Here is a 13,324-nt window from a genome sequence, read left to right as displayed (position 1 = left end):
CGAGTATGTCCATGAATGGCTATCTCGTGACCGATCGCAGGTAGCCATGGTCTTTGTAACTGCTTTTTTTTACATTTATGAAAATCAATAGACATTTTTTCCACCACTAAAAAGAAATATTATATAACATTTTCCTCAACCTAAAATACAAAATGTTATATGCTCCGCGACGCTTGAGTAAAGCCACATTTAGCATCATGAGCTCCTCTACTATTATATCATCATGAATATAAGTGACACTCATACAAAAAAAAAAAAAACTATCGTCGCCTCAGAGCAACAGTAGGATATCATAGTGTTATTTCTGGGATTAAATGTCTGTGCAGCTCTGAGGCGACGATATAATAACTGTACATAGTAAGTACCCTTATGGCATGAAATTTAGCTGATTCCCAGCTTTTCGCGATTCAGGAAGATCAAAAAGTTTGTGTTTCTTCAATTGTTGTTAGTCTCCTTTCACCTATATACGATGAATGAATGGTTGGAACTTAATGTCAACTAATTATTTACACCTATTACAAAAGAGACATGTCCCCAAATTTTACAGTGCTACAGTATAGTAACCAGCATTGTATACAACTGCGTTCTAATAATGTGGAAGTCACAGGACACATGAAGCAGTCCTTTTTTTTTTTCTTCATTTTTTGGGAGGAAGGGGGCGGAGACAAAACTGACTATGCCTTGGCTCTTTGCGGCCTTGCGGTTTTGACAGTTGAAAGACCAAGCAAATACAAAAAATATAAGCGCTGGAAGAAAAAAAAACTTTAAATTTGCGTGATTGGATAAAACCATTTGAAAATCGAAATTTCCGAAAGATGTGAGGGGTGTGGCTAGCAGTGGCGTCATAAATCGTGATCGTGCAATATCCCTTGCGAGTTAAAATTCTTCAGCAACAGCGTTAGCTAAGTTTAAAGAGATTTACCTTCGACTCTTGTTTTCATATCTTTTACATAAATGCTGCACCTTTTGAAAGATAAGGGAGTAAAAAGGATCCTGGTTATCTTTCAGCAGATTCATATCATCTAACAAAGAATATCGGTTCTGATGCTGCCATGTTATTTTGCTGTCAAAATAAAATCTTGGCTGAAAATGTACCTGATGCACCATATTCGTGAGTTCTGTTAAACATTACATATAATTCTTCAAGAAAAATGACATTGGATCAGGGCCGGACTAGCTAATCGGGCGATCGCCCGAAGGGCCGGTGGGTCACGATTTGTGGTTAAACTCCTTTTTTTACTTGCAACACTCTCTTAATGAATACAAGTTTGAAGGACCGTCAAATTTGGTGATGCCTGTGCCAGGCCTACGTTTAATATAGCCTTGGGAGGCAACCAGGCACTGAAAATAGGTTTAATACCAGGAGTGCCCAAGAAAAGGCATTTTTTGAGCATACTCAGAACCACAGAAAGCCAAGGCGGGGGCCCCCTGTCTGTTGATCTTCGATAGTTTCCGATTAGGCTGAGATGGCCTCTCGACGGCCCTGAGTGTACTTCAAGACCGTCAATAAATGGGTATAGAGGGTGCTACCCCCTCCTCCTTTCTTAGAATTCCATTCTAATCATATTTTAGTAATGCACAAAAAAAAAAAAAAAAAAAAAAGCCTTCGCAGTCTTTAGATTTGACGATGCAAGCGTAGAAGTGTTCAACTTGTAACATATAGGACATTTTCACAAAAAAATATGGGACAAATATAGGACACATTGTGAATAATTTTGCCATGATAAAATAAACAATACAGTTTGTTATCCAATTATTCATGCACGAATTATTATCAATTAATCATACTGCTTACAGTTATAACATGTCTAGGATGAGTTTCCTGTTCTTTAAAAAACTGTTTACTTACGTAGGAAAACTTTTCAAACAAAAATTAAACAATGCGACATCTATTCACTTTTAGTTACAATTATTGATTATTTATATTTTTGAATAGCTTTTGTCTAACCTTGTTTCTCCATTTCATCTTTTGCAAGTTTAATGTTTTTCTTACCAGCATCAATAAGATGTTGCGAAGCTTCTATTATGTTTTTACATTTGTTATTAGGTCCATTTTTCATTCTATGGCTGCCTACATGAATCAGACTGTGTAGAATCAATTTTTTTCTTAAAGTTTCACTTTTTTTTTTGAAGGTACACGCCTACCTTTTATTTTGCCTCTGATTGTTATGAAAATTTTTCCATTACCTTTAGAATATTGTAGTTGGAGTACATAAATCATGATAAATAGGAATTTCCTTGGTAATACATGCCGCTATTGCTTTCCCAATCGCAGGATCTTAGTTTACTTTAAATATCTCGTGATAGCGCCGCCAATTTCTTTAGAGGATCCTCTTATATCAAAATCTAGCATCAGTTGAAATAAGTACGAGAAAAACCTCTTTCAACTGATGCTACACCCTGTGAAAGGATCAAGTTGACTTTCACTATCCTAAGGTTTTATATTTAGAAAGCTGATCATCATTTATCATTGCAAAACATTTCTGAAAAATGAAGTAATTGACTTCCAAGCTCCATCAAATCCCCATTCCACAAAAATGTCAATATTATTTATGTAAAGATCCAAACATTGGTTTTTCTAGAAAATTTTCTGTTAGTACTATTAAGGCGAAAAATAGACAAGATATTTTTCACATGGTGACATAACTTTGGAAGGTTCCTTTCTAGTAAGAGGATACAACTATTTTTAAATTTCTACTTTTGAAGATCTTTTGCAGTTGCTCGAATATTTTGCTTGTCGCATTCAAACAAGCAAGAAAATTTCTTTAATATGCCATCACAGGCTGACATTCTGAATTTTAGTTTTGTAATCAAATTATACCAGATTGCATAAAAACAGGAAACCTTGAAACTTTGGTTAGAGTCTAATATGACTTCTTCACATTGTCCATCATAAAACTGTTTTAGGTTCTTTTTTTGTCTTTTTGCTCAAAAAAAAAAAAAAAAAGACAGAAATTTGGTGCCCCCTTTCCTTTGGTGGCCCGGGCCCCGAATGCCCTGCCGTAAATCAGTCCCTGAATATGTGTGTACGTTCCCTATAAATAAAAATCCACAGTTTAAGGCGGATCGCGACCAAATTTGGCGGGAAGGTAATTGGGCACCCAAGAAGGAACGTAGGGGGCGTTTTCAAACGCCAAGAAAGTTCCGAACCGTTCAAATTTTAATTTTTAAGGACTGAAAATGGCATTAAATGGCCCTTTCTACCCGAAATAATTCTCCGACCAGTTCACATTCAGCACCAATTGAAACCAGGGTCGGACTGGGTCCTCAAAAAGGCGCATACCCCAATTTTTCTGAAGGCGCATGCCAATGGGGGGGGGGGGGGGTCGCGGGAAGGATATAGATGATCATTTTAGGAGAGCGATTAGTGGCGGATCCAGACGATCCTGTTGAGAGGGGCGATTGAGTAATTTATTGAGGGGGGACTAATGAATAAAATTTTTAAAATAGTTTAAGAACTGAAGCATGTTTTTTTTTTTTTTTTTTTTTTTTTTTCCGAATAATGTGCTTCGTTCAAAGAGTTTGAATGAAAGTTATAAGTGTTTCGAGTATCACACACACAAGAATAAAAAATTGAAAAAAGAGTTTTTACTAATATTCTAGATCTATTATCTAAATTAAACACTTTAACTTTTGATTCGTTTGAAAACTCGTGAAGTTTTTTCAGTTGTTATTCACACACACACACAGGTCCTCAACTGTACTTTTTTTCTTATAAAAGAAAGGTTGCAGCATAAAAATGGCATCTCCTTTTACCAGTTTACGTACCGAACATAATGAAATACTAAAATTGCATTTGTAAGTAAAATTTGAAGATAATTTTGAATTTGTTTGAGTTTTGTTTAATATTCGCCCAAAGGAAGGAGTGTTTGCAGGTTTTCTCCCGAAAATTTTTGTTCGGAACGCATTTTTAGACTATTTGGAGGTTAACAAGTGGAAGGGAGGTTTGGGGGTCCCGTTCCGGATTTTTTTTTTTTTTTTGAAATTTAAGGGTATATTTTTGAAAACACAATAATTTGCTATCTTTGTGTTCTTGAAGGGAAAGATGAGAGACTTGAGTTCACCCCAGTCGTTTTATGATAGCTTCAAAAACGCAAGTATTGCTAAAAAGGTTTTTAGTATTGTTAGCCCCTGGTTTTTAGTATTGCTAAAAACCAGAGGGTTCGGGTGCTTTCCCCTGGAAAAATTTTGGAATTGAAGTCCTAAAAACGCAATTGTAGGGCATCTTTGATAAAGTAGCAGAAGACATGAGGTTCAGAACTTTTCAACAAACTTTTCGATATAGGAGTTCCAAAAACGCTGTTTCAGACAATCTTTGAATGATGTTGAAAGATGAGGAAAGAAAGACATGGTCGCTCCTCTCCGGAATTTTTTTGAAATTGAAGTCTCAAAAACGCAGTTGTAAGCCATCTTTTATGACGTAGGGGGAAGGAACGGGATTTGGAAATTTCCATTGGAAATTTTTGAAAATTGGAGCTTTGTAATACAATAGTTAGCCATCTTTGGTAGCGTATAAAGGGAAGGGATGGAGTCAGGAATAAACCGTCAAATTTTCAATATTGAAACTTCAAAAACATAATGTTAGTTAATGTTAGTGGGTCTTCATTGACGTTAGAAGAAGGACTCGAGATCGAGGGCTCTCCCCCGGAATTTTTTTTTTCGGAATTAAAGTTCTAATAAAGTAATTGAAAGCCGACGACATTTTCGAAACGACGTAGATTAACGACATTTTCGAAAAAGTTTTCGATTCCGGCGATTTTTTTCGAAATTACAGCTCCAAAAATTCAAAAGTTTTGACAGTCTTCGACGGCATTGGAGAGAGGGGTTGCGGGACTCTCCCCTGAAAAATTTTTGGAATTAAAGTCAAAAACACAGTTGTAGACGATTTTTCGTGATGTGTTGGGGGGTGGGGGGAGAGAGAGAGTTTGGTGATCTTTTCCTGGAATTTTTTAACACAATTTTAGACAATTTTTGTTTATTTGGGAGAAGAGAGATTTTGTGGACTTCCCATTGAAATGGTAAAATCTTGACTGTAGGCCATCTTTTTTAACTTTTAGGGGAAGACACGTTTCACTAGTTTTTTCAATCTAGTGCCAAAAACGGCAATTTACAAGAAATAATGAATAAGTACATTTGGAATTTCTAAAGTCACCCAGTGGTTTGATTTCGCATCTTCTGAGTGATATTTTTTCCACTAGGCGACATTGATGTCAAGTGGTCATTATGTTATAAAATGCGCACTGGTCCATATCTATACGAAATTCAACTTTTCCACTATGAAATTCATTAAACATCACAGTAGAAAAACTCACTGACAAACGCCTAGACAACTGTATTCAAACGGTAACCACTACCGACTCTATCAATAATAATAAACTTGTTCATGTAATTCAAAAATGCAGTTTTAGACTAACTTCGATGATGTTAGAAGATAAAGAGAGAAGGTCTAGTGTCCTCCACCTCCAGAAATTTTTTTAAATTTTAATCCTAAAACGCTATTGCCGTCCATCTTTAATGACGTTAGGGAAAAAAAATGCGATTCGAAACTTTCTTCCAGAACGTTTTCGAAATCGAAGTTCCAGAATAGGCAGTCTTTTTGATTGAAGATTCGAAGGTCTCTCCCTTTTCTTTCTTTTTTTTTTTGAAATAAGAGTCTTAAAAACGCTCTTGTTGGTCATCTTTGGAAACATTGCGGGAAGGGAGGGGATGGGACAGAAGGAACTTTTCCCGGCAATTTTTCGAAATTCAAACTCAAAAGACGGAAAATTTTAGACGATAACATTAGGGAAAGCGGGCTTGGAGGAAAATTGTCGAAACTTCAAAATGTGGGGAAGGTATGAGAGCTTTCGAATCAATTAGAAAACTTTCGTTCTGAATTTGCAAGACAAGTTTTTATTTTTGTTTTTCAGCGAAGGCGTTTGCATTGCATTTCATCTTAAAAAGTAGGAAGGGCGCACCTGCCCTCGGGCAGGTTGGCAGGCGGGCCAGTCCGAGCCTGATTGAAACCCCTCAAAAAATACCCACACAGTTCACTCACTCTACGAATTAAAAAAAAAGCTATAAAATCACTGGGGAAAAAATTTAAAAGCACTTTTAAGCCTAATGGAACTCGATTTTCCTACTGGAAAACTATCGTTTACGCGATCTCATTTTAAATTAGCTTTCAGAAGGTTGCCAAATTTTTTTTTCTCGGCTGCGAGTAAATAAAATTGTTTTTAGGTAAAATTTTCCCCTATTAATTAATATTTGGCAATTTATCTTTATTTTATTTTAGGATTTTAGTTGTATTTATGTAGGGGTTTGCGTTTAATTTATTGGGGAATTTTTGATTTTCCCTTTTCTTCCTTTGAGAATGATTATTTTGATGGGAAAGCGTCACTTGACATGACTTATTTTCGAGGTAGACCGTGCGAAGCCGGACAATGCAGATGGCTAATAAATAAAATAAGCTTGCATTTAATTAAGGTCTTAACAAATATTTAAATTCCATTTACCACTTTATATTTGCCACAGCCGCCCAAAAATCAGGAGAAATTACTTTTGTGACACCTAATGCTATAAAACTCCCGTTTTATTAAACACTTAATGCAAGCTGAATCATTAGACACCGTATTTACAGAATAACATTATGATACTCTGACCTTTACTAAAAAGATTCAGCTCTCTGTAGCACAATGGGGTCGTTTCCAAAATTTTATAAGTATTTTTTTCTAAAAGAGCATGCTTAAAAACATAGGATCTGATCATCGCCAAAGAGCATCATTTGTGACGTCATCAAGACCACAACTTGTTTGAAAAATCGGACATTTAAAAAAATTAAAAAATAATTGTTGGGAAAATGAATTTTCTGCGTCCATGTTATTTTTGCTCATTCTCTCAATTTCAGTGACTAAAAGTACTACTTTTGACAGAAGGAAGCAACCCCATTTCATCAAAGATGTACCTAATTTTTAAAAAAATTCAAACTTGCAAAAAATGATTAAATGATGAATTGCATAAAAATAATTAAAATTATAATTGCTTCTTGTGTTAGTCAAACTTCAAGTTCATGGTAGGAGGCCTGAGAGGAGGCAAAATGGAAGGAAAGACTAAAAGCCAACAGAAAAAGCCGGAATTCCGGAAAAATCTCATCCCTGTAAAACCAAAAAAACCTAATTTTAACCAAAAAAAAAACTTTTTTCACCAACCCAGATTTGACAGAGTTACTAACATTTTCGCAAAGATCCCTAGCATGTCGTACGACGATATCGTAAAACTACCGATACTATATCGCTACGTTACGGAATCACGATATTCTACGATGTCTGATCCGGCACAGGGTGTGAAATTGTGATGTCGTAAACGACATTGTGACGACGTAGAAAAGACGATAACTTCCTATATCGTTTATGCGGCGTTGGGAGAACATCGTAGCCTAAAGTTCTGATATCCCAACATCGCTTCACGTTGTCTCGCCAACGACGAGACCGATATATGCCGTCTTTAAAATTTGACTTTTAATCACTTTCACAACCTAAAAACCACGGAAATAAAAGCAAGAGTACAAAAAGCGGAAAACCGCGGAAGATTTTCATCCCTGTGGCCACAAATTTTCGATGGTATTGAGGTGGTACAGTTACGGTCAGTTTAATACCGAAATCTCTCTTACTGCAAAAATTTACGAGGCAATTTAGAGATGTGATACAAGGCGGAATCTTGCTGAAAGATAAGTGTCCCTGCTGTGCCGCAGAAAAGAGTATCACGCCATAATCCAGAAAATCTTAATAAACAGCCGAATTCACATTGTTTTAGAATACATACTTACCCAGTTCCAGCACTTCTCATACATCCCCCACACACAGTAAAAGATGTTTCAATTAGAGAGAACGTTTTGCACAAGATTTTTCAAGCGCTTCGCTTTTCTAATTTTCCGCTTTCTTCAACAGATATTTCAAAAAAAAAACTTTCAGTAAAATCCTCTTTAGTCTTACTGCACCCAGATGAGCTTCTCTTTGGTTCAGGAGAGTTAAGCACGTCTCTGCTTTATGTTCATCTTTGGTTTCACTTCGAGGACCCACAATTGCAATTAATGCAATCGTTGTAGTGTAGTTGACTTTGGTTGGCTAAAATCTTCGAGAACGTAGATAACATAGTAACCATTTTACTTGACTAGGTTTGTTTAAAAAGTTTTGATATTCTATTTTTTTTTTTTTTGAATTTCAGCTGTAATGAGGGCTTTGGAGAATTTCTTTTAGGAAGTGTTTTTCTTATTGAGAGTCTGGGGAACATTGTCCTCATTAGAGTGGGGATTTTTTAGGGAGTATTTCGAAAATCTACTGGGGATCTTCGGGGACTCTTATAATGCTAATGAGGCTTTATAGGATCTGCTGAAACTTGTGAAAGTTACCTTCCTACTAGCAAAATTTCTTGCATCAATCTTGACAGATCTTAATATTATACTGACGGCGTCAATATTGACGTGTTTCATACTGCATAAAGCTTGCATGAAGATTAAAAAGCAATATTACAATAGCAACACGTATGCAACATTGCATTCATCTTAAAATATCAATATTACCTTACAATAACAACATTGCAGACATATTGACGCCGTCAAGATGTATTGATTTCATGCTGTCGCCGTCAAGGTAATTAGTACACAATAGAACAGGTGGACCTTCGTTGATACTTGCGCATGCGCACAGTTCTTTCTACCCAGCGTCCCTCGCCTTGCTGGCACATCTTCCTCCTTTGACCTACGATTCAGTCGGTTCAGAGGAGCTGCACGTGGCGTTGGCCTTGCGTTCTTTAGGCTTCGTCAAGTTGGTTGCTTAGTTATTAGTGTGGAATAGTATTGTTTTAGGAATAACTTATGAATGACTCATAACTGCATTTGTTTATTAATATAGTACTAAGCAAGTCATATCGCAGACGATGTGCGATCAATGTTAGAAATGACCGAAAATAACTTTTTTCGTCCATAGACTTTGAAACAAAGGACATATGAAGCCCAGAATTTCGTATTATAACTTCAATCTCATGAGTAAGATTAATTTTATTCAATGGTTATTTATGTTATTCTTTAAGATAAATTCATGTGTTTTGTCCATGGGATATCTTCAATGCTGACATCCATTTGGAAATGTACTTTATTGTATTTATTTACTTATTTATTATTTTGATTTCTTTACTCTTAAATGTTATAAAAACTTCCACAATTATTCCTAACTAGGCATTTTATGTCTTTATAATACAATTAGAAGCATGAATTTAAAAAATAAGTCAAGTATTACGCAAAACGAAGAAACTTTCATTTTTTAAGTTAAATTGCGAGTACTATTAATACCTTTATATAAATTTCCGATCAGATGTCAGCTTTAAGGAAATATTCTTAAGCTAGAAAACTATCTTGAAGAATAACAGAAATAATTAAAGAATTAAATTTAATTCTCGAGTTTAAAGTGAAAATAATACAAATAAATAAATAGATAAAACACCTTGCAAACGTGCTGATTTCATTCTGTCATGTCAATGTATCCTGTCATATCAATACGTATGCAATATTACAAAAGCAAGATCATCTTGCCTAGACCTTGATTTCATGCTGTCATGACAACATCTTGATATTATCCTGTCATATCAATACGTATGCAAGATTACAAAAGCAGCCTACCTTGATATTTTCCTGATATTATGCTGCATACACCTTGTCAGTCAATATTGTGGCAGCCTGCTGACAGCATAAATGGAGTAACATAACATTGAGGCAGCATTAATGCAAGATGATTTTTCTTGCATGTCAACCTTTATGCAATACTGAGGCAAGATATTTTGCTTACTGGGCTTTATTTTAATGAGAGCAAAATTCCTCTTTATTCATTCGGGTATTGGGATATTAAGGGGAATGATTACTTTATTTACAAAGTTTTCGTTCGAATGCACATGTTAAGGGCAAATGTCCAAATTTAAATATATTTCTTTAGAGACTTGTCATTACTCTGACGGGAAATTTCACACCTTTTCTTTTATCAGAGTCAAATTATTAAACATGCGTCACTTTAAGTTATGCCAAGCCTAGTGATTTGGCATAACTCTTAGGTTCGAGGTCGACTGGGCAAGTTTGGGCGACGCATATGCATAGTCATAAATATAGGTAAAATTAAAAATCGAAAAAATGTCAAGACTTACCTAGTGCGATGCGTTCAGTTTTGTAAGGATGATTAGTGCTTTAATGGGTAAGCCCTTGAGATACCATGTTTGTTAAACAGACAACATAGTTTCCCGAGAGCTTGAACATTAATAGTCAAGTCCGTGTAGATGACATCCATCTTTGCTCCCTTTTTCTTTCTTTATACGTAATTCATGTCTATTAAATACTGTAGTTCTTGCATTGATGGCAAATAATTCTGAAACGACTGGAATAGAGGTAAGTAATTACTAAAATCTTACAAAATAGTAATAAAATCTTTTCTTTTACAGCCTTCATCACAGTCCTGTTTGTCTTCCTGTTCAACATCAAACAGCTGCTCTCGATTTACATTCGTATTTCTTCAATAGGCATTATATTTTTAGCTTATGAGCTAAATACAAATTACATTGCTCAACACAGCCATGCAAAGTATACCCCAGACATGTTTTACTTAACAAATATGACTGTAAATTATCTCGTTCACTTTATCTTGGCCATTTTATTTTTTTTCACTAACTCAATACGTATAAAGTGGTCAAGTGTTGTATGGCTTTTATTTTTCATGCCAACAGCAACATGTGCATTTGACTTACCTTTCTCAATAATAAAAATCTCGCCAGTTTTATCTGCTACAGGATGCATCATATTGGCAGTATACAATCTGTGGGTTCATGGACTACAAGTATGCGAAACTGTTTATAATGGAATCAATTGGTGTCATGACACAGTAGAAATCTATGGTTTATATACAATGATAGAAACGCATTGGATTGACCAGCATATACCTCAAGTTTTCCTTACTTTTTGGCTATTAAGATCTACACATTATGTAACAAGAAATGTTTTTATCAACTATTATAAGCACTTATCAGTAAGTGAAATTATGAAATGTATAATATCTCATGGCAGCGAAAATATTGTGGCTCTGTTAGGCATGACAAGTGTGGTTTCTCTTGTGTGTCAACTTTTTGGTTACAGTATTCAACTATTCCTACAAGTTAATGATCCAGCAGAGAAGAACATCGGTAACGCAGCTGCAACACTATTCTTGATATTATCAATCCAAAACGGAATAACACGGTTAGACCCAACTGCAAGATATATTCGAACTAGTCGCAATTTATGCCTCATCTACACTGCATTGTTACACTTTGTGTACAACATACTACATCCAGTTTTATTATCAATAAGTGCATCAAAAAATCCTTCTCCAGCAAAACACATAAGAGCCTTAATGATAGGACTTTTCCTCATCATAACGCCAGCAACCATTTTAATAAAGCAATGGAATATGCATGATGCATCAACATGGTTGTTAGCTTTAACCGCATTCATGATGGAACTGATTATTAAAACTATGGTTTCAATATTTGCATACATTCTCTTCATAATAGACTCGTACAAAAATGGATTGTGGGAGAATTTAGAAGACTATATCTACTACCTAAAAGTTGCAGCAAACACATTAGAAATTGTCTTAGGTTTTTATTTGTTTTTAAATGGCCTATGGATATTTATTTTTGAATCTGCAGGAGTTATACGTGCATGCATGATGCTATTGCATGCTTATTTCAATGTTTACAAACAGGCTAAAAATGAATGGCAATATTACCTAGCTAGACGATCAGCTGCTCAAAAAATACAATTCTTACCAGAAGCAACACCAGATCAACTTAAATCTAAAAATAACTGTGCTATCTGCTTTCAAGAATTAAATACAGCAAGAGTAACCAAATGTAATCATTTATTCCATGGTGTATGCATTAGGAAATGGTTAAATGTACAAGCAACATGTCCTCTTTGTCATACTCATTTGTGTAGTGGCACTACAAGTACTTCCTAAATTAGACAGGCAAATATGACTTGTTTATTCTGATAAAAATGTTCTAGTCAAATAAATACAACAGCTTTTGGAAGTGGACTTTTCACTCTAAAATTTATCACACAATGCGTTGAATTTGAAATTTCATATAATCCTGAACATCACCCAGTTTTTTTTTTTTTTTCGATAGAGAAAAAACAATTCTTAGTTTTATCTTAATTAGCACCCATAATATTTTTTCCCGTTCCTAAAATTGTTTCGATAATGCAGCGGTTTGACAATAGCGATAATGAGAATTAGTTTGAGAGTATGGAACCCTTTCTGCTTCTTTGGCACCCTATAGATTCCTTAACTAGCACAAAAAAAAAAAAAAAATGTCAGCAATAGGTTCGAAATGGTACCCAGCCCTTTAGTACAACTTTTATCTCAAAATAAGTCTGGGTCACGTTCAAGATTATGTGGCATTTATTTTTGAAATCTTGGATCACTTTCTTGTAGTGAGTGAAGAAATCAACATTTCAAAACTTTCACAATGCATGCAAATGTAACAGTCATGCCCCAAAGCAGAATACTTTACGATGTTCTGCAACGTAAAATCATTTGACCAAAATTGTTCTGCAAGTACTTCAAGCATTGTACGCGAAAAATCGTGACATTTCTACAAATTGGGTGCCAAAATTCAAAATCGTTTCACATAGGTTTTTTTTTAAAAACTGAACTGTTGCTATTTATTTCTGTGCGAATGAGATACTTCCGGAAACATCACAGCTTTCAACCAAATGATTAATTAAAGAGCACTGAATTTGGAAAATTAGTTGATCATGAAAACTATAAAATCAAAAAAAAAAAACTTTAACAGGGTGTTAAACCTAAACCGATTGAGTTTCTCCAAAAATAGTTTATGTGCTTTCTAAAATGCATAAAAAGAGCAAAGATACAAAATTTCATAAAAATTCAAACCTAGGTGTCAAACCATTTTTTTTTTTTTTGGGTTAATTTTGCATGGCATGAAGGATCAATTAAAATAATGTTACTAAATAAAGAAATTACTGAAATAATAAATAAAATGAGTCGAGTTTGGGTTGCATGTAATAAAACAATTCAAAACTTTCTAAATAATTTAAATATTTTCCGGATGCAAAGGGATTGAAATTTCAAACAAGACACGCAATTTCCGGTGATGGACGTGTTTCAATGTCGGCATGTTTCTAAATGTCCGCATGTCGTGTATGGCGGAAACTGCAGTGGATGAAGATCGATTGGGAAAATCCTACAAAGGACTTATTGAATTCAACATCGCGAGCTTTCCGCCAAATTATCGTTATTTGCGAGAT

At 35.0% G+C, this 13,324-nt stretch overlaps 1 protein-coding gene across 1 annotated transcript in view; it reads left to right on the top strand.

Annotated features, from left to right (window-relative positions):
* The window catches only part of LOC129231347 (protein TRC8 homolog), a 44,900-nt gene extending 32,390 nt beyond the window's left edge, over positions 1 to 12,510 (top strand). Inside the window, exon 2 of the mRNA XM_054865640.1 lies at positions 10,459 to 12,510. Within this exon, the coding sequence (XP_054721615.1) occupies positions 10,459 to 12,011 (1,553 nt within the window). The 3' untranslated portion in view covers positions 12,012 to 12,510. The remainder of the gene's footprint in view (positions 1 to 10,458) is intronic.
* The last annotated feature ends 814 nt before the right edge of the window (positions 12,511 to 13,324 follow it).

This window comes from Uloborus diversus, chromosome 10 (genome assembly GCF_026930045.1).
Source record: "Uloborus diversus isolate 005 chromosome 10, Udiv.v.3.1, whole genome shotgun sequence".
Lineage (NCBI taxonomy): Eukaryota > Metazoa > Arthropoda > Arachnida > Araneae > Uloboridae > Uloborus > Uloborus diversus.
This window is presented reverse-complemented; position numbering and strand designations above follow the sequence as displayed.